Below are 21078 nucleotides of genomic sequence, written 5' to 3'. Positions count from 1 at the left end.
TGTAATTGTGTCGTTGGCTCAGAAATAGAGCAGAGTGGTGGGGACCCAGGGGACAATGGGGCCTGGGTAGCCCTTTGAGCCCTGGTGTGGACCTCGAGGCTGATCCTTGCCCTGACACCATCCCAGGGCATCAGGGTTGGAAGGGTTGAACTCTGGGAGTTGAGATGATTTTATAGCAGTGAAGTGGGCCATGAACCAGAGCAGTTTCTCATAACCTTTTGAGGGCTGTCCTGATGCTTTTTTCCTTTTTTTCCCCCTTTTTTTCCCCCCTTTTTTTCCCCCTTTTTTCCCCCTTTTTTTCCCCCTTTTTTTTCTCCTTTTTTTCCCTTTTTTTTTCCCTTTTTTTCCCTTTTTTTCCCTTTTTTTTTCCCTTTTTTTCCCTTTTTTTCCTTTTTCTCCTTTCTTTTTCCTTCTTTTTTTCCTTCTTTTTTTCCTTTTTTTTCCTTTTTTTTTTTCCTTTTTTTTTTCCTTTTTTTTTTCCTTTTTTTTTCCTTTTTTTTTTCCTTTTTTTTCCTTTTTTTTCCTTTTTTTTTTCCTTTTTTTTTTTCCTTTTTTTTTTCCTTTTTTTTTCCTTTTTTTTTCCTTTTTTTTTCCTTTTTTTCCTTTTTTTTTTCCTTTTTTTTTTCCTTTTTTTTTTTCCTTTTTTTTTTTCCTTTTTTTTCCCTTTTTTTTTTCTTTTTTTTTCCTTTTTTTTTCCTTTTTTTTTCCTTTTTTCCCCTTCGTTCCCCTTCGTCCCCCTTCGTTCCCCCTTCGTCCCCCTTCCTCCCCCCCGTTTTCCCCCCCCGTTTCCCCCCCCCGTTTCCCCCCTCCTTTCCCCCTCCTTTCCCCCCCCGTTTCCCCCCCGTTTCCCCCCCCGTTTCCCCCCCCTTTCCCCCCCGTTTCCCCCCCCTTTCCCCCCCTTTCTCCCCCCTTTCTCCCCCCCTTTCTCCCCCCCTTTCTCCCCCCCTTTCTCCCCCCTTTCTCCCCCCTTTCTCCCCCCTTCTCTCCCCCCCTTTCTCCCCCCTTTCTCCCCCCCTTTCTCCCCCCCTTTCTCCCCCCCTTTCTCCCCCCTTCCTTTCTCCCCCCTTTCTCCCCCCCTTTCTCCCCCCCCTTTCTCCCCCCCTTTCTCCCCCCCTTTCTCCCCCCCTTTCTCCCCCCCTTTCTCACCCTTTTTTGCTCCTTCTTCTCCTTCTTCTTCTTCCTTCTCCTTCTTCTTCTTCCTTCTTCCTTCTTCCTTCTTCCTTCTTCCTTCTTCCTTCTTCCTTCTTCCTTCTTCCTTCTTCCCTTCTTCCTTCTTCCTTCTTCCTTCTTCCTTCTTCCTTCTTCCTTCTTCCTTCTTCCTTCTTCCTTCTTCCTTCTTCCTTCTTCCTTCTTCCTTCTTCCTTCTTCCTTCTTCCTTCTTCCTTCTTCCTTCTTCCTTCTTCCTTCTTCCTTCTTCCTTCTTCCTTCTTCCTTCTTCCTTCCTTTTTTTTCCTCCTCCTTTTTTCCCCTCCTCCTTTTTTTCCCCTCCTCCTTTTTTTCCCCTCCTCCTTTTTTTCCCCTCCTCCTTTTTTTTTTCCTCCTCCTTTTTTTTCCTCCTCCTTTTTTTTTCCTCCTCCTTTTTTTTCCTCCTCCTTTTTTTCCCTCCTCCTTTTTTTTTCCCTCCTCCTTTTTTTTCCCTCCTCCTTTTTTTTCCCTCCTCCTTTTTTTTTTCCCTCCTCCTTTTTTTTCCCTCCTCTTTTTTTTCCCTCCTCCTTTTTTTTCCCTCCTCCTTTTTTTCCCTCCTCCTTTTTTTTTCCTCTTTTTTTTCTTCATTGAACTTCCATAATATTCTGTAGAGCAGCCAGAAACATTGGTTGCAATCATGCCCAGCCAATAGATGAGGCCAAATTCTGGTGTGTTTTAAGGCACCACTCATCTGCTGGCCATATATAGCTCACTGTACCTCACCTTTCACTGCTGAAAGTTCAGAGCAGAAATGATGAAAGCTTCATTTCATTACCTGCCACCAGGGACTTGATGTGCATGTGGCCTTTTTCCTCTCTCTCTAATCAAAAGTCCTATCTAGGAGCATCACTGCTTTGTAGATGGAAGGGAAGATTGATGCTCTTGTCCTCTGGTCTCACAGATGAATTCTCAGTTCCTGTGAACTGCACAGGAGCTACTTTGAACAGAGCAGCAGCATTTCAGCTGAGCCTCATTCCCTCATTTTGGCACAGAAGGTATCGTGCAGAAGGCTGAGAATCCACATGGTATCCTTTCCCATTATGTTGGTAGCAAACCTTTGGTCTTTTTAAATACTCATTATTCCTGTAGCTACAATCAATAATATAAGGAAAAGCATGAATCTGGCACACATCAAGTTTTCTCTCTTAATAAGGGATATTCTCCTTAGATTCTTGCTGTGTAGGCTTATTCCTTACCAGGGTCTGTTGCTCATGTAGCTGTACAGCAAATAAATTCATAGTATTTGTCTCTTGTGCTCCCTTGAAAGTGGTCCCTACATCTCCAAAGAATTTTCCTGAGGTATCTGTCTTCCTCCCCTTCCTCCCAGAACTGAGATCTGGATACTTTGGGAAACCCTCTGACTACCCTCCTGGCTTTCCCTTGCTGAATTTTCTGTGATCTGTTTTCAAGGAGCCTGGATATTATTTAAATACTTCAAATTAAGACCCTTGCAATCAGGTCTGGAAGTAGAAGTCAATAAAAGACCAAGATTGATTTGAATTGGGTGATTCATCAGCTGCATATTAAAAGACCAAAATTATTCTAACCTGCATTTAGGTCTTTGCATTGTAAACTTTTGCTTTCTCTTTTTTTGTTCTCTGGGTGTTCATCACTATGCCCAGGTTCAAGGGACAAGGGACTGTGGTGTGATTACTGCCTCATGTACTTGGGTCATCTGGAAAGGAATGGAAATAATGGAAATATTGATGGGTAAAGCAGCTGGGAGTGCTGAGGAGGGAGGGTCTGAGGACATACATCTGTCTGAGATGGAGCTATCTGAGAGCATTGCTTAAGAACACAGCAATTTGCAAAGCAGAAAGAGTGCAAAACGTGGAAGTTCTTTATTTAAAGATGCCAGGAATCATAGATCAATTTTTTTAAAATACAGTGCTAAAAGAGAAGATCCTCATCCTTAATTTTTCCACTCTAATGAGGTGATAAGGAAAGCAAAAAGGCACCAGAGGCAGCAGGCACAGCAGAAGCTTTTAAACTTTTTGCAGGGGGTTAGTTGGATTTTCCTGGCTCAGGGTGAGGCTGCTCCCTGCACTGTTTCTTAACTACAAGGCTCTTTCTTTTCTTTCAAAATGGAACTTGAAACTGTATTTTATTTTTTTTTCATCTGTGTTTAAATTTGGGTATGACTTGGCCAGAACACAGATGCCATTGGAGATTTTCCTGGCTGGTTCCTCTCTGAAGCAGAGTTATCTGAGGGAATGGCAAGTCCCCACTGCCAAACCTGGTGCTGGTACTGGCTTAGGTTACTGGAATAACTCTAGATATTTGTCACTGCTCTTTCCCAGTGGAAACTTTTTCCATTTTGTCCATTTGCACTCTGTCTCCAAACACAAAATGGATTATGGGCAGTATTGGAGGAAGACTTTGTGGCCACAGAAGAGCCACTTAAACTCTTGGTGGGTATATGGGTGCTGGATTTCAGTTGTAGTCTGAGTCTTTACTTGCCTTTTGTTATAACAATTTGTGTCTCTCTTCACCAGCTCACTTCTAAGAATATTTTAAATGCTATTGTCATTAATTTCCTCCTACAAAAGCAAGTCTTGGAGAGATTTAAAACTCCCTGGCAGCAGCATAGCCAGCAGCCAGCAGCACCAAGAGGAGCAAAGCTGCTCTTGCTTTGTGTAAAAGGCAAAAGTGTGATGCTTGGAGACACAGGTCCCAAGCCTGGAGCAGGCAGTGATCTGTCTGCAGAATTCCAACACAGGAGCTGCCTGTGCATGAGTCTGGGCTCTTATAATGCAAAGGAGGTTGATTAACAGGGAATAAAATGGGTTTTGTGAATACTTGCAATGTGCTGGAGTTGGGTGTAGAGACCATTTGCATTCAGTGCCCTTGGGAGGAACCATTACCAGCAACATCAGGATTTAGCTCTCCCATACAAACCCTTCCTGTCCCCTTTGCATTCACTTCATTGCCTAACAGAGATGACTTCTAGAGAGAGGTTGGTCTTGCTGATGGTTTTAGCCAAAACTCTGCTCTTTGAGCAATTCCTTCAGCAAAGTCTTGATGCATATGGGCCCCTCCTGCAGCTTCTGTCCCCAAAAGCTTGGGTAATGTCACACCCTCGGATGGGTTTTAAAAAGTTTAATTGCCTTTTGACTTTCACCCTGCCTTAGCTTTTCAGAGGAAAAAGCTCCCAAATGAAAGGTGCAGCTGGGTTTAATTCCCAAAAGGACAAAGTACTGCTTGATTTTATACTCCCTATTAAGGCAAGGCTGGAGTCTCTCGTGGGTTGTTATTTCAGTGTTTATTTGCTGTGGGCTGTTTGTGGAGAGCTTCACTAGCATAAACAGCTCTGTTTTTCTCATGCACCAAGTGCTGGGTTAATGGGGTTATGTTAGTTTAGGAGCAGGGCAAAAAATGTCTCTTTTAGAGGGTTTTATTGGCTTTTTTAGCAGGTTCAGCTTATAATTGGTAAGGTGCAACAAGCAAGTGGAAGCAGGGAGATGGCTTTGTGCTGTGGGCATCTGATCTGAGCCAGCAGAGAAGTAGAAGTTGGTGCTATTTCTGCAGGAGTATTCTGATCTTTTTTTTTTTTCTTTTTTTTCGCCACTTTATCCCCCCCCTTCCCCTCCCTCCCCTCCATTCTCTGGCTCCCGGAGGTGCTTTATTTTAAAACTAGGATTTCTAATGTATAATTTGGGCACTGCCTCAGCCGGGAGCAAACGCTGACAGCTTTGTTCCCCGCACGGAAGGGTTGGTGGGTGGGTGTGGGGTGGACGGGGCTGCGTGGAAAGCTCCTGCCCAGCACTCCCGAGGTGCGGAGGGGTTGGACGCTCGGGATCCGTCTCCTGCTTTTTCCCGCCGCGTCTGAACGGGGGTTGACGTCGGGGAAAAAAAAAAAAAAGGGGGGGTTAAAATTGAATTAGAATGAGTCGTGGTAGCTACTGGAGCTTAACGGAGATTTATATAAGCGGCTAAGAAGGACGGGGCTGCTGTGTGAGCTGCTGCAGCCGCTGGCTCCGCATCCCGTGCCTGGGAACCTGCCCAGGAAGCGCCGTCAAAGAGGAGTTTGTTGTGCGGGCTCTGCCCAACACCCTCCTCCCGCCCTATAAAGCCGGGCTGCCGGCATGCCAGGCTTCTGAGTGAAGGAGGGGAGCCTGCCAGGACCGGGAATTTGGGGTTTTGCCGCCGGGAGCCAGCTGCCCCATGGCTTCGGTGTTGATGTGCGGGGTGGAGGATCTGCTCTTCAGCGGCAGCCGCTTGGTCTGGACGGTGACGGTGGCAGCGCTGAGGAGATGGTACGCGGCCCGGCTGCGAGCCTGCCGGCAAGCCCTGAGGACATGGTGTGGCCTCCGGGATGTCTACCAGGTAAAAAAAAAACAAAAAAAAGAAAGCCCTAATAGTAAACCGAGGTTTTGTTAAAAAAGCACCGTGATAGCTCAGGTGCGGTGGCTGCGTTGGGTGGGGGGGGAGAGGATGGATGGTGCCCCTGTGGAGCTACCTGACAGGTTTCCTATAATCCTCTGCTGGTGCCCGATGTTGGCTTTGAAACTGCCAGTTCTAGGTGTCTGCTTTGAATGGAGAGGCTGGGGGGAGAAATTTTCGATATTTGATGTGCAGGAGCAGCCGGCTGCATCCGTGTTGCAGCCCCTTGTGCTGCTGTCGCTGTCCCCGCACTCGGGACCTCGGCTCCGTGGGGCACTGGGGACCTGCTGGGAGAGCCTGGCTGGGCTTTTCCCTGGTTTTGTGTCGCTGAACAGCAGCAGACTGTCGGGAGAGAGTACTTTGCCTTGCAGAGGGGTTGTTATTGGGGTGGAGGCTGCAACAGGTCCCGAAACAACTCCTGGGAGGTTCCCTCCCCTTTCCACCGGCAGAACGGGCACGGTGCTCGCAGTTGCTGGTGTATCCAGTGGCAGTGCCGTGTCACTCGTTCTGGAGTCCCTATTTTGCTGGCAGTTACTTATTTTTGTGTGTCTGTGTTTCTATCTCATGTGTGAACTTGTGATGTGTGCCCGATCGTGGTGTGAGAATTCTCTGGATTACCCTGAGCATCTCAAAGCTGCTTCTCCCTTCTCCCTCTTGCAATATAGAGAATTATTCTCTCCAGAGCCATCAGGATGTAACATCCAAGGGAAAGTTGTGCTGAAAGGACATCTATGTCTATTTAATCCAAGAGACATCTGTTGCTCTTTAGCTCTAAGGGATGCCCAGAAGAGGGAGAAAAGTTTTCTGGTGACAGAAATGCTTCCAAGGGCTCGAATGCATTTTGACATCTTGTACAGGTGATGGATGTCAGTAGTTTGTGATACCTATATAGTGTGTTTCACTTGAGGGATGTGGATTGTGTACAGCAGGGGAATGCAGGAGTACAGACATCATTGCTCCCTGTTTGCCCACCTTTACTGGCCTGAAGAAATGTGGGATCCAGCCCTGGCTCCCTTCTTTCTCTATAAACACAATCCAGCTCCACCTGTACTGTGCGGTTGGTATTTCTGGAGTCTGCTCACACAAGTGGTGAGCTCAGGCTGCCTTCACTGCCTGCTGTGTCCCCATGGAGGCAAATCCTGTCCCTCCAGGGCTGGGATAATGTCTCAGTAAGGACCAGCTCTGACAGCAGCATGTTCAGCTGCAGTTCTCTAGCTGGCTCAAAGTGAAAAGAGATTTATTTATTTTTTTTTCCAAAACAAAGTGTGATTGTACCTCAGTCCAAACCCACTGTATCCTGGTGGCTGTCTGTGGATTGATCTGCCACCTTTATGAACAGCATCACTAAAAAATGCCTGTGTCCTAAAGTGGAGATGTGAAAATGGGTAAAATGAGCAGATGGGACCTTGTGTCATCCTTCCAGGTGGCCCAGGAGCCAGGGGTGTGGACAGAGAGCATCCCCCCCTGCTTCTCTCTGCTTGTCACAGCCATGGGGGACACAGCCAGACTGCTGGGGACAGGCAGTGACCTGTTGCCTGGTGTTTGCTTCACTGAGAGTCGGGCTGTGCCTTGTCATCCCTGGGAGATGAAACCAGGCAGAAACAAGGCGACTCTCATATTTTAATGTCAGGAATTTCCTAGTGCTAATTTGGGGTGTATGAAAAGAGAGATGGCTCAAAGAATGCCCTGCAGCTCTTCCTTGAGTTGTGCAACACAATGCTTTTTGTGCTGAGGTCTTGGCTCTTTGCTGTTAAGCCCTGGCTGGGTCCAGTGGGTGCAGGACTGAGCAAGCAGCATTAAAAGTCCCTGGTTTGTTGGGATATCAGAGTGCTGTAAGAGCTGGAATCAAGTAAAATTTCTTTTTTCCTGGAAAAATTATCTTCTTTGTGCACTTTGCCTGTAATATGTAACAGCACCCTCCTACCTTCCGGGGATGCTACTTGTCTTATGTTCTTGCAAGTCCTGTAGCAGGCAGATGAAAACAGATTTTTGCCTTGTGTTCTTAGTAATATTAACACCCAGACAGGTGCTCAACAAAGTCCTTTCCCATTTTGCTTTCATTAAGAACGTTTGTATTTCTCCAACTCCATTCATATTCCAGGTGTGAAAATAGATAATTTTGCTCTTATAAAGGCTTGAATATAAAGGCTCTTTGACTGAACTTATACTTTTGCTCCCTAGGAGGATTCCCTGGGCTGTGCATCACGTAACAAATTAGGAAACAGGTCACAAAGTCTGAAGCTGGCAGGTGCAGAGATTGTCACAGGGGCAGAGCTGGTCAGGGAGGCTGAAATCCTCTCTGCTGATATAAAGCCTTTACCTGCCTTAGCAGCTTTAAGTACAGAAGAAAAAAAAAAACCAAAAAAACCCCAAAAAAACCAAAAACCAAACAAGAGCAAACCAGCCTTTGTCAGTCACCTTCTCTTTTTAGCCTTCTTACATCCAGCATGTGTGTGTAGGCAACACCTTCTGAGGTCTTACAGGATGCTGTTTCCTCCCAGTCATGTGCAGGGACTTCAGCCCCAGCCCAGCAAGAGCAGCTCAGGTGCTCTCTGCTCCAAGGTGTTTGCCATCATCTGTCAAAGCAGTGGGCTTGTCCTGTTTTCCCAGCCCATCTGGGGGAGTTTGTGAGCCAAAGTCTTGTTGGGGTGTCCCATCCCACTCTGGAATAACCTTGTGAGGGTAGGAGGGTTGTACAGTGTGTGAATACAGTCTCCTCTGTCAGCACTTGGGTTGGATGCCAGGGAACATTGTCTTGGTTGTGGCAGAGAGCATCTGAAAGCCTGTCCTAGAAAAAACAGAGCTGGAAGAGCTGCTGTGGGTCTTCTGGCTGCTGCAAATCAGTCTGAACTATTGGGGCTTGGGAAGAATCCTAGCTGACAATTTAATGTAGAAGCTTTTGTGTGAGGGTACCCACTTCCTCCTAGGGAAAAGAGCAAGGGTTGTTTTTTGTTGTAGAATTGTGGCACGTAGAGCTTTGGCCTGCCAGACAGGCTTTGGGGTGGCTTCTGTCCCCAAAAGGACAGCATGGCACTTGTGGGTGTCCTGATACTTCTTCCAAAATAAAGCTTTTGGCAGGGCTGTCCACATCCTGGTTTTCTAGGCCACCTGTCTTAGACTTAATTATAGCCCAGGAAAATGGAAAGTGAAATTTTTACATAAATGAGGTTAAAAGCAGAGGTGAAGGCTTCAGCACCTGCCCTGTGTTCAGTTACTGCTGTCACCACTGTCCTGACAACCACTGGGATGTCAACAGTACCATATCACTGGTGCATCTATGTCCCTAGGCTACAAATACCAGTTTATTCCTATAAATCTCATGGTATGTTCATTCAATGCTTTGAGCATGAATGAAACAGTATCAAGGTCTGACGATGCAGCCAACTTGTTATAAATGCAAACCTAGTTAAGTGCACACTTGAGTGTCAGGGTTACAGTGCCTATGTCAGTCTGCTTGTTGCAGAGGAAAAAAGAGAAATTAGGCAAACTGTCCCCAAACTCCCTGCAGAATATGATGACACATTGTGATTAATATCTGCTGGATGGGCAGTGGGTAGAGGAGCATCCCTGGGCTAAAGCAATTCTGCTCATTTAGCCAATGATCTCTGGTGTAAAAGTGTAAATTGAATTCATGTGGTGATTTGTTTTGGTTTTTTTTTTCAGACACAATGCTTTTTAGCCTCTGAAAGGTCATTTCCTCTGAGTGAAGTGAAAAAAGTTTTGCTGACAAAGCAGAATAAAGCAGCTTTGTATGTGTGTCCATCCCATTTGTACCTGGGGTGGAGGGGTAGGAGAGGAAGTGGTTGACTTCTGTTTCCGGTGTTGCTCACGTAGGTGGTTGGGATATTGAGGACTGTTTCCTCTGCTACCACACCTTAACTTCTCATTGCAAAAAAAAAAAAAAAAGAAAAAATTAAAAAATGCTGACAACAGAGTTGGAGATGCCTTTTTCCTCCTCTTTTCACAATGATGAAAAGTGGGGCTGGAGTGGTGATGTCAGGGAAGAGCTTTGCACCAGACCAACCTTGGGAGTGGGCCCCTCAGCTCAGGAAGGAGATTGAGGTGCTGGAGCAGGTCCAAAGGAGGCAACTGGGCTGGTGGAGGGACTCGAGCACAGATCCTATGAGGAGAGGCTGAGGGAGCTGGGGGTGTTGAGGCTGGAGAAGAGGAGGCTCAGGGGAGACCTCATCACTCTCTCCAACTCCCTGAAAGGAGGTTGGAGCCAGGGGGGGGTTGGGCTCTTTTCCCAGGCAACTCTCAGCAAGACAAGAGGGCACAAGAGGTCTCAAGTTGTGCCAGGGGAGGGTTAGGTTGGATATTAGAAAGAATTTCTTTCTGGAGAGGGTGATCAGCCATTGGAATGGGCTGCCCAGGGAAGGGGTGGATTCTCCATGCCTGGAGATATTTCAAAAGAGCCTGGATGTGGCACTCAGTGCCATGGGCTGGGAACTGCAGTGGGAGTGGATCAAGGGTTGGACTTGATGATCTCTGAGGTCCCTATCAAGGGTTGGACTTGATGATCTCTGAGGTCCCTTCCAACCCAGCCAATTCTATGATTCTATGATCTCGGGTGTTCTTCTGGATCAGGGCTTTCCAAAGGAAGCCTGAAGACCTCTTTAGTGAATGCTGGGATTTCAGCTTGGGCACTGGGAATTACTGGTTGCTCTGCAAAGCTTTGCTCTGAGTGCTTTCATCCAGCTGCTTTTTTTTTTTTTTTTTTTTTTTTGAAGGGATCTGATCTTAGGCTGTGACACTGCTTGTACATCACCTGCAGAGCTTTGGCTCTTCCTGAAACCTCAGGCACACCCACACATGGCACACAGAGGTTTTGCTGGGATTTGGGAGAGCCTCTTTTGGAGCTGAGAACAAGACCAGCTCTGGGTACTGCCCCTCTGACAGCTTTCAGTTCAGTTTGGCTTTCCATGGCTCCCACCAGCAGCTTTCCAAAGCTCTCTGCCAGACGTGTTTCCATTTGAGCTCCTGATAGAGTGTTTTCTGTTTGAGAGACTTTCTTCAAACAAAAATGATTTTTGTACCACTCCTCCCTTTACCCTAACAGACAAACTTCACAACCAGACTGGGAACTTCACTTCATTTCCTTCAAGGTGTCTCAGTGCCAGTTTCAAACAGTGCCTTCTATTCACTAAACCTTTGGCCTGTATAAATATATATTTTTTTAATCTGACACAGCTCACAAAATTCGTTGGCTTTCAAATGTTGCTGGTGCCTCTTTTCAAAAGCAGACCCCTGGACCAAGGTGGCACTGCAGGAACTTTTGCCTGGATTAATCTTAATTTCATTTTGTGTAGAGGGGCTGTCCAGCTTGTTCTAACTGCCTTATGAAAAGGCAAATGAAGTATTTCAGGTACGTTCTGATTTTTCCATACTTAATTTTTTGTCTTTCTGAGTGTTTAGCTTTTTTTTTGTTTTGTTTTTTTTTGCTCCTTTTGCTGGCCCTGTCCCTGCAGCTCTTTGCAGTCTTGCTTGGGACTGTCCATGTGCTTAAAATAGCCCCGTGTGCTATCTTTGTCTCCTCATTTTCTGAAAATCAGGCCACCCTTGTACAGTCTGCATTGCTCTTAAAACCTCTGAGTCATAATTAGTGATTAGCAGTCCCACTAATCTTCTGTACAGATGGAGGCCAGTTCATTCTCAGGGACTGCAAAGAGGATAAAGCTATTGGCACAGGAATATATTGGCTTAAATTCCCTCCCCCACACAAACACCCAGGGACACTTTTCCTTGCTAAATGCTCTGTCATTCAGTTCAACACCCATCACCTCTGCATATTGGGAAAGGAGGTGAGAAGAAGGGTCAAAAATGCTGAACGTAGCCTAAAAAGTGCTGCTGTTTAGACATTAAAAGCAGTCATGGGCAATCCAAGCAATACTGGATTGAAGGCTATTGTTTCTGGGCTTGGTTTTCCAGCTGATGTAGAAGAGGTGCTGTCCTGGGGATGGAGACATCAGTGTTCATCTTCCTGCTCACCACTGGGTGCTAATGATATAATTCTGTAGTGGTTTGCAACCTCTGCAAGTGTCTCACCACCCTCCCAGGGAGAAATCCACTGCAGGGTAACAGAACCTTTGATGGGGGTCACATCCCCAAACCCCACCTTGGAGCTCTTCTGGTGGCCTCTGAATTGCAGACTGCTCAACCCCTTATCAGCTTCCCACTGGCATCTTAAGGGATGCTCTGTTTAAATTCTCATTTTTTCTTAGTTAGAAAAAAACTATCTGTGGCCAAGAGCTGAGTTACCCAGCCCAGATCTGTGTGTTTGGAAGCCCTGGAACCTCTGAGGAGCTGTACCCCTCCTCCAGCTATTCCTGTCCCTGTGGTTATCCCAGCAGGGCAGGAGCTGGCACCACCCAGGTGACCTGCACGTCATTTCTCTAAGGAAAAATGACTCACTGTTTATTTTCCATCTTATTTTAGGGATTCTGTGTTTTGGAGACAAACCCAAGTTTGTTGCTCTGAAATACTCACCCAAAATTGTCTCAGCTGCTCACCCCTTCACTCACTGGTCTGGACCTGAGCTGGCATCCTCCTGCCTGATGTTGGGCCAGCTTGTGGGTTGTGTTGTTTTTTTTCATGAAACCTCTTATATTGAGCACTGTGCAGAAGGTCACAACTATGAGAAGAACTGCTCATACCCAGTAACTTTGGGGAAAAAAATCTCTGTCTGCAGCTGTCTAAAAGGTGGATATCTGCTCAAAGCTGCCTCCTCTGCCTTAAACAAGGAGGGTGAGACACCTCTGGCACCTCACCACATACCAGGTGGATGGGGTGAGCTGCCCTCTGGAGGTGTCTGAATTGATGGAGATGTTTGGAGGCAGCTCCAGAGCTCAGGTGAGGGGAGCAGAGCAGCTTCCTCCTCTTTGATTGTGTGGCCCCAGCCAGCCCTGCTTCTCCTTCCACCAGCATCAGTAAAACTCAGGCTTCAGACTCTGCTCTGCAGCTCGTTGGAGCCTCTTGTTGGCCTCTGGTGCTTGGTGCCTCCTGTTTGGTGGAGTTAGGGAGGAGCTGGAAGCAATGGGAGGTGTCTGGCTCTGGCTGTTGCTTTCAGAAGTTTGACCCTGAGGTTCTCACTTCCCATTCTGATAAAAGCAAGCTGGTTCACTCCAGGTGTTGAATTTTTTTTCTCTTAAAATAGATGGGTTATCGAATCCATAGATGCATTATAAGAAAAAAAAAAAAAAAAAAGGGGGGGGTGTGAAAAATTCTTCATAATTTGTCGTCTTTGTGCATAGTTACTGCTCATTTGTGGGGAGCATAAATAACCAGAGAGCATCCAACTAAAAGGTGGTTCTGGGGCATATCCAGAGCTCCTACCAGCTCTGGTGCATTTTGTGATGTTTCTCCTGGCCTGTGTCTTCCAGCCCACGTTGAGGTCCTGGCTGTGTTGGTCCCTTGGCATCAGTCTTTCTACCCTAAGTTATGCAGCCAAAAGGTATGAGAGAGGGGGGTGAGTTAAAAGCTTGGGTACTCATATTCATATCCCAAGAAAATAATAGTGCTGAGCTGTGTTTGGGAAGGAGGATCAGGGTTCTGTTTTAGATTTTGAAGTGTGTAAATTTGAGATTTTGTGCCTGCCTGGAGGTCAGGTTGGAGCTCTGGAGGTTCCAGTCTCCTGGATTTGTTCTTCTTTTTTGTTCTATTTTTTTTCCTTGTATTTTTTTTTTTTCTGGTGTCAGTTCAAGCAGTGTTACATAGTTGCCTGACATTTCTTTAGGAGGAGAGCTCAGGTTTTGTCTGTGTTATCTGTGCTCTGCTTGATGCACTTGGTGTTGCTGTATCAAAGCCCAGAGGTGTGAAGCCTTGGGGGTTGATGCACCAGAAGGAAGAAAATCAGGGAGATAATGTACAACTTGGGTGTTTTACACACAGAAAACAGTCCTGCCAAGGCAGCAATGGATCAGCAGGGAAAGGTTTTACTCCTGCACCTCTCCCAGCAGCAAACTGCAGTCTTGGAGACCAGCCCTCACCCCAGTTTTAATTGATGGGCAGGAAAATAACCTCTGCACTCCTGGTTCTCTGCCCAAAGTGTCATATCTCACATCAGAGGCAGCAATCCAAGGTGTGTGTTGGAAAGGAGCTGGAAGAATCCAGTGAAAAGCTGTCCCTGGGGGTACCTGTCACAGCAGGGGCCTGTGGGGAGGTGAGGGGATGCAGTGAGGACAGGTGTGTGGAGAGGACAAGCTCTGGTTATCTTCATTTACCCACCAAATAAATCAGCAGAGGAGCTTTCCTGCTCCTGCAGAGCTCAGCCCCTGCTCCCAGGGGCCGAGAGTGGAGGCAGCTTGAAGTTTTAGCTCTGTGCCAAGTTTTAGCATCAAGTTCCCTTCTGTCCCCTGGGCAGGGATGCTTTGGGAGGAAGAGCTGGAGGGGCCCTGGCAGCTTCCAGCAAGCATGGAGCTGGTGGTCTGGGGGTCCTCAGCACAGGGGGCGCTGGCAGGGACCCGTGAGGACTTTTGCTATGCTTTCTGTCAGCAACTGCTGGTTTTTTTCACTTGGTTTTGTTTCCTAATAAAGGAGGTTAATATTACAAAGGGAAACAAAAGAATTGTCATGCTTTCCCAGCTCTCCTCCATTTTTAACAATTACGTTTCAAGCTCTTGGATCCCCTGACTCAGACTGGAAAGGCTTTTGTTTCTGACTCTGTAATCAAAACCACAAATGCACGAAGGTCACTTCCTTGAGATTATGTGGCAAAGGAAGAAGTCCAGGATTCTGTCTCCCTTCTCCCAGCTTGAACAGACAGAAAACGTGGAGGCTTAGGGCACATGCATGCTCTTGGGTACTTCTTGGCTTTCTTCAGTCCTTCCAAACCAGAGGGTGTGTGGCTTGGAGGTAAGAGGCTGTATATTGATTTCTGATGCTTGGATGCAAGAGATAAAGTTGTTTGGTGCTGCTACGTTTTGCCCCAACTTAAACATCATGCAGATTGTGGAGCTGGGAGTGCAGGGGGGAAAGCAGCAAGGAGCAAAGTGAGTCTGCTTTGGGGTGCTTTGGTGTACTACAGGCTGAAACCCTTTTGCTTGCTCTATCCTTTGCCCTGAAAGATCAGGCCATAAAAATGTCTTTGCATCTTTTGCACTCTGCTGGGGAGATAAGAGTCTGGTTGTTTATTCCCAGCATTTACAGCTGCTTATTCCTGCCTTTGTTGTGCTGCCCTGGCTGCTTCAGGAAAGTGGTAAATCCAAGGTTGATTCTGCTAACTTTGCTGCTGCAGCTGGAGGGCAGGTCTGTAATTTCTGATTTTAGAGAAATCCTGTTTTCAGAGATGATCCTTATAGGTTGAGGTATGATTTAAACTGAACAAAGCACAGATTCATAAGTCCTAGAGGCAGTTGCTCAGTGCTGGTACAGTAGCTCCTTTCAGTCTGGAACTAAATGTCTCATCAGTAGGTCCCCACCCCTCTTGCTCCCCCCCCCCCAAAAAAAAAAAAAAAAAAAAGATTTCCATCAAGAGGTTGGCACTGGAGATGCAGCAGTGCACATGGAGCTCGTTAGTGGCTGTTGAGAAAGAGCCTTTGATCCAAGATCCTTGCTTTGCTTTCAAAGTGGAGTGTGCAGCAGCCCAAATCTGGCAAAGCCTCCGAGTGCCTGGCAAGGTGCTGGTGGCTGGGCAGCCTGGCTCCTTGCCACAGATACACTGCTAAGTACCCACTGTTTGCACTTCTTTTGGAGACCTTAAAGTCTTTTTTCTTTTCTTCTTTTCTCTCTTCTTTTCTTCTTTTCTTTCTTCTTTTCTTCTTTTGTTTACTTGCTCTTTGAATTTTTTTTAAGTGTTGCAGTTCAGGTGGACTTGAAATATAGCACTTTTTTTTTTTTTTTTTTTTAATATTTTTCATTGCCTGCTTACCTAATGTCTGTTCAAAGCTGGTGTCTGGGTGGCCTGAGGGGCTGCTGCCAAGTGTTGAGAGCAGCTGAATCATTCTGGGAGATGATGGGGACAGGATGAGCTGGGTGTGAGGATGCCAGTGTGGGGCAGGAGGGGAAGAGATGCAAGATGCTTCCTGTAGAGGATGGGCAGATATTTGGTCAAGGCTTTCCCTGCCTGTGACTCAAGAGTCTTCCCTTAAAAACCTGGAGTGAGCCAGGGAGATGAAGCAAGAAGTGGAGTTGGGAGAACAGAGGAGCTCCCTGGGGAGATGAAGCAAGAAGTGGAGTTGGGAGGACAGAGGAGCTCCCTGTGAAAGGCCAAAGAGATTTAGGAGAGTTTAAGGGCTGGGGAGAGACAAAAAGGAATAAAGGGCAGGGTGCAGGTCTTTGGGGATGGTAAACTAAAGGGATTTATTTATTTATTTATTTGTTTTTTCTTCTGCAGCTATTCCTTTAACAAGGAAAGGCTGAGTTTGAGCTTCAGTTGGGTCAGAGATGGCTTCTGGGATGGGGTTATACAGACAAAAAGTTACCAGAGGCTCTACACAGAATATCTCCTGTGATTCTTGTTGCAGAGACTTAAGCAAAGAAGCAGGAGCTTAACTGATTCGTTTCCAATCTCCTGGTTGAGGAGAGAAGGTCAGGACAGATCCCAGGAGGAGAGGTGTCCTGTCCTGTCCTGTCCTGTCCTGCCCTGCCCACATCAGGTGCTGATTATTCAAGGGCAGAGGATGCTGCTGCCTCCATGCAGTGCCCTATCTGGGGCTAACACCATACTTACTCCCTTGGGTAGCATCAGGAAAGCTCTCTGGTCCCATAGGATCTTTTTTCCCTGCCTCCCCCTGAATTCCCAGGAGATTGCACAGGAATAAAAGTTCCTCATGGGCTTGTGCAGAGGAATGACCTGAGTGCAGTGTCTGGGCACTGCTGGTGATAAGCGTGGCTCCACCAGACACTAATTTATGAGCTGTGCTCTGCCAAGGAAAGCAGATGTTGGATGAAGTATTTCATTGACTTTATGTCTGTAGCAGATTTGCTCTGATTGTTTCCTATTAATTTTCCTTTTTTGGGTTTTTTTTTTGGTTTTTTTTTTTTTTTTTTAGGATTAGCTATAGAGTTGCCCGTCCATTCCCTTCTTGCCGTTATTTTAAACCCACTGCAAAGTGGGAGGAACAGCAAGAGTCATGGAACATGGAATGACATGACCTGTTTGAGAAACATTTCAGTTTGGAGTATGAGGAACCTTTATTTAATATCAGGAAAATACTGATGTAGCAAAGGAGCTGCTCTTTGAAGAAGAAGATAGCTGAATTCTCCCTCTGTCAGAGAGACTCAGCACCTGCTGATAACTCTGCTGGCAGCATCCTCTGGCCTTTGGCAGTGTCAGGGGAGGGGAGATGCTCTCTGGGTCCTTTCTTTGTCCCTCTGCTGGGTCCCTGATGCTGCAGCTGTGCTGGTAGCAATCCTGTCAGTGCACAGGTTGTGGGTGAACAACCCCAACACCTTCTGTGGGAGGGAGCAGCAGCAACTCCGTGGAACTGCAGCATCAGTAGCATCAGGGAAGGCAGACACACTGCCAGAATTCCTTGTGGGGAGGAGTTACCTTTTTTTAATTTGCACGCTCCTGGCAGACACCAAGAAGCAACAGCTCTCCTGTTTGTTTGTATTTTGCCCTTGAAAAAGGGCTTTATCTCCTGGCTGGGATGCTGTATTTATCATTTTGATGAAGGCTGAATTAATTTGTTCCCAGGATTTTCATTTGTCACTTTTTTTTTTTTTTTGCTTTTTTATTTTTATTTTTTTTTAATCAGTGTGCTCATCATTACTTCTGAATGTTGCATTTGAGCACTGTGGGAGGGGAGGAGGAGGAGATTTAAAGCCTGGTGACTTGCTCCAGTGAGCAGCATCTTTCTAATGACCACAAGAGGCTGTGCCTCCTGTCCTGTACCATCAGCAAACCATCAATAAAACCAGTGAAAGAGCCCCTTAGATTTGCCATCCTCTGCAATGAGAAACAGTAGAATAAAGGGGGGAAAGGAGAACTGCATGGAAAATGTGTTGGCACTTGGCCCTGAGAAGCCACAGGGCCTGCAGTGAGGGAGAGCACTCAGGCTGCTGCTTTGCCAGACTTTTTGAGTGGCTCAGCTGGTGGGGCTTACATCGAAGTCAGTTGATGCTCTGCAGGAGCCAGATTTTTCAGCATATCTTCAGTTCATGTAGCTATTTTAGGAAGGTGCCATGCAACCTGGAGAGCCTCTCAGGCCCTTGTTCCAGGCACCAGTTTTATCTCTTAAGTCTCTGCCAAACTTTAGCAGAGCCAGCCTTTCCCTGGGAAGCACCATTAAAGGGGCATTTGTACCATGTTGTGCTTCAGTAAATTTTCTACAGCCTGTGTCATCTTAAAATGTTATTTCTGTGCATGTTGTAGTCAGTCTTTAAGTGTTTGTCCCTGCCTGGCTGCTCCCAAGACAAGAAGGATGGGAATGGCTCTGTCCCTGCCATTGCTGTGGGTGGAAACCCTGTGAGGGTTGGAATGGGACCGTGCAGAGCCCACCCAGCCCTTGGGCAAGACAAAGTGACACTTGGAGACACCCTGGTGAGGTGAGATGAGTCCTACAGGGTGGCTTCTCATGGCATGAAGGGTGAAAGATGTAGCCAGCAATGCTGGCTCCTTAAAACTAAGCACAGTGGCTCCTGTTAAGGTTGACAGATAACAAATGATTTAAGTCTAAATCCTGGCCCTATTAAAGTTAATGGCAGCATTCACTGGAGCCAGGACTTCAGCCCAAAGTTTCTTTAGGACCCAAAGATTAGGAAGGAGAGGCAGGGTGTCTGGAGACTTCTCTAAAGCTGGTGGAAGCTCTGTTCTGAGCTTTGGAGGGATCGTGGCAAGTTTGTGTCTGCTTGAGGCAAGCTGTGTCAGAGAACCCATCTTCTGCCCAGGCTGATGTGTGCAGAGAGAAACCTGGAGCCAACCTTTGTGTTTGACAGGAGGGAGCAGTGAGCTCAGGGTGACCATGCAGGGGAGGCATCACTTGGTGTCCCTTGCAGTGCATCCCTTCCAGGCAAAGGAGGTGAGGGGGAAGGATGCAGTGGGATGAGGGCTGGTTACCTTCCCTAGATCTGCACCCTTGGGAGGGCAGAGCATTTCCAACCCTTCACCCATCAGCTTCCCCCTGAGCATCTCCCACCATGGGCACTCAGTCAGAGGCACCCACAGAGGCTCAGGGTGCACCCTCTGGCTCCAAAGAGGCTGACAAGGAGCATCCAGCAAGGCACTTCTGAGACCAATGTGGATCTGGTATAAAACCAACCTCCTGCTTGCTGTTTTTCTGCTTATTCCTTAAAGCTCTGAGCAACTCCAAGTGCTGGAACACACTGAGATTTTGCTCTCCCAACAGACACACCAGGAAACTCTGAGGTCATTTAAAGCATTATAATTTTTTTTTCCCTCTTCCCCCCCAGCTGCAAGCAGAGCCCTTCCTTCCAGAAGGACAGGCAAAGGCTTTTTATTTTCCTGAGATGGTGCCTAGTTAAGGCACCTCCATATTGCAATCCATTCTTGCATCTAATTTCATATTTTTATCAGGCCCTGCACGTTTATGGGCCAGACATCAGCCAGTCAGTTATATCAAAGTCAATGAAGCAATGCTGATCCAAGGCAGCTGAGGATCTCATCCTAAATGCCTTCAGGACTGAATCAAAAAACCCCTCAAATACTGATGAAAATCTGAGGTCAGCATAGAGGCTTCAATATTAAGCTTTGAAATCTCTTGCAGGCTTATGAGTTACAGAAGAGAGATCTGGGAGGGGGGGAAACCAGCAAACCCTCACAGGAAATTACTGGTGATGCTTTAGAGCTGGTTCATTGCAGCTCAGGTAGGGATTTTCAGATGAAATTCTCTTTTAAGGATGATGCTCTGGGCTCCTACACCTGCAAAGCAGGGCTGCTGCCCCTGAATTCATGAACAGAAGCAGGGTAGGAGGATTTGGGGGCTTCTTATTGTTCAGCTTGAATCTTTGTGGCAAAGGTACAGCATCTCCTGACAGACCACAAGCATCTTGTGATGGAAATATTGCTCTGTTGGTTTTGTTATCCATGTGATTTCCTTCAGTGCTCTGAGCCACCAGGATGTGCCTGTTGCAGGAACCAATGATCCATTTTCACAATCTGTGTTGTAATCATGCACCAGAGTCCCAATTTCTCATTTTTAAATCTGCAGGTTTAAGGCTTTGTGTGCTGGCTATTTGGTTAGTGAAAATTCTCCCCCTTTCTCACTGCTGGATGCATCAGTACAGAGTTTTTTTCTACCTGTAGAATACCTTCCAGAGCTTACTCACCTGCCAGTGAAGTTGAATTTCTTGTAGCTCCCCTGTGAGAAGCTCGTGGAAATAAGAAGTGGAGGTCTGGGACTGAATCCTTGGTGTCACACTTGGGTGGTGTTGTCCAGGCAGAGCCCCTGTGGATGCTCAGGAACAACCCTGAACGAGCAAAGGGGGACGAGGAGAGCTGGGGGGGAAGGGGTTTGCTACTTCCAAAAGATTTAGAATCATAGAATCACCATTTTTTCGTGGTGTTTGGGCTATTCAAGGCAAATCTCAAGGCTGAGGGTTTTAAAGCTTCCAGCAATGCCTCTTTGGATGGATGCAGGACCCTGGCCTCATCCTGTCCCTGGCCAGGCAGCAGCTTCCCAAAGGTGACACACGTGCACCTGGCTGCTGAATCCCAAATCCTGGCACATCCCCCAGGAGAGCAGCTGGGAGGCCTCCACAGACCTCACAGCATTTCAGTGCTAGAAAGAGGCCCAAATCCTGGGTCAAAATTCTGTGCAGCTTCTGTGTATAATCCTCTGTTCTTTGGCCACAGGGTTGTTAGGGTCGTTTTTTTTTAGCTTTCTTGAATAGTAAAGGCTTCAGAACTTCTTAAAATAAAAATAGAAGCCAGGGAAAGATACATCCAGCTCTGCCATGCAATCTATCTAATTTTGCCCAGTTTGGGGAGGTGAATTCTGGTTTGGAGGGAGTGCAAAACATTCTGGTTTGCTTCTGACCTGAACCCTTCATGATTTCCCATTCCTAAGCTGTGCTCCAGGAGATGTTATTCTGTCAGGGCTTGGTTTTGGTTTTTTTGGCTCAAGGTTTTTTTTGAGATTTCCTGTTTACACCCTGTCTAATTACTTCTTTCTTATTTTTTTTTTTTTCTTTTTTTTGCTGGATGACACACATGGATGTCTAAAAATATTGTGTGTAACAACCAACTTCGAATAGGGAGGATGTTTCTGCCAAACACAAAAAGCATAAATATCCTGCATAGGGGTATTTTTTTTTCCAAATAAACATTCAGGCTCAAGATATCACAGGGAATTTATTTAAGTATCCAAGAAATAGACTTTTTTTTCTCTGCTTTTTTTTTTTTTTTAATGGACTGATCTATTGGAAACTCTGCCTTCCTGATTTTAGGTGGAGAATTTGTCTTAATTTTTGTGTCACAAGTGAGACTGAGGGGAAAAAAATGGGTGGTCCAGCTATATGAAAACTTTTTTAATATTTAAACCTGCTGTATAGGGTGATAATCTCTCCCTGTGCTTTAATTTCCACACATTAAATTTCCATTGTGCATTTCTC

General features: G+C 46.5%; 1 protein-coding gene across 2 annotated transcripts in view; it reads left to right on the top strand.

Annotated features, from left to right (window-relative positions):
• The first annotated feature begins 5212 nt into the window (after nucleotides 1–5212).
• The window catches only part of FRMD4B (FERM domain containing 4B), an 83674-nt gene continuing 67808 nt past the window's right edge, over nucleotides 5213–21078 (top strand). Inside the window, exon 1 of one of the 2 annotated variants that reach the window (XM_071756285.1) lies at nucleotides 5213–5511. In XM_071756285.1, coding sequence (XP_071612386.1) covers nucleotides 5350–5511 — 162 coding nt within the window. In that variant the 5' untranslated portion in view covers nucleotides 5213–5349. The remainder of the gene's footprint in view (nucleotides 5512–21078) is intronic. The other variant, XM_071756286.1, reaches the window with a different exon arrangement.

Source organism: Heliangelus exortis, chromosome 12, assembly GCF_036169615.1.
Source record: "Heliangelus exortis chromosome 12, bHelExo1.hap1, whole genome shotgun sequence".
Classification (NCBI taxonomy): Eukaryota; Metazoa; Chordata; class Aves; order Apodiformes; family Trochilidae; genus Heliangelus; species Heliangelus exortis.
Note: the sequence above shows the minus strand (reverse complement) of the source record. Positions and strands in the feature narration are given on the sequence as shown.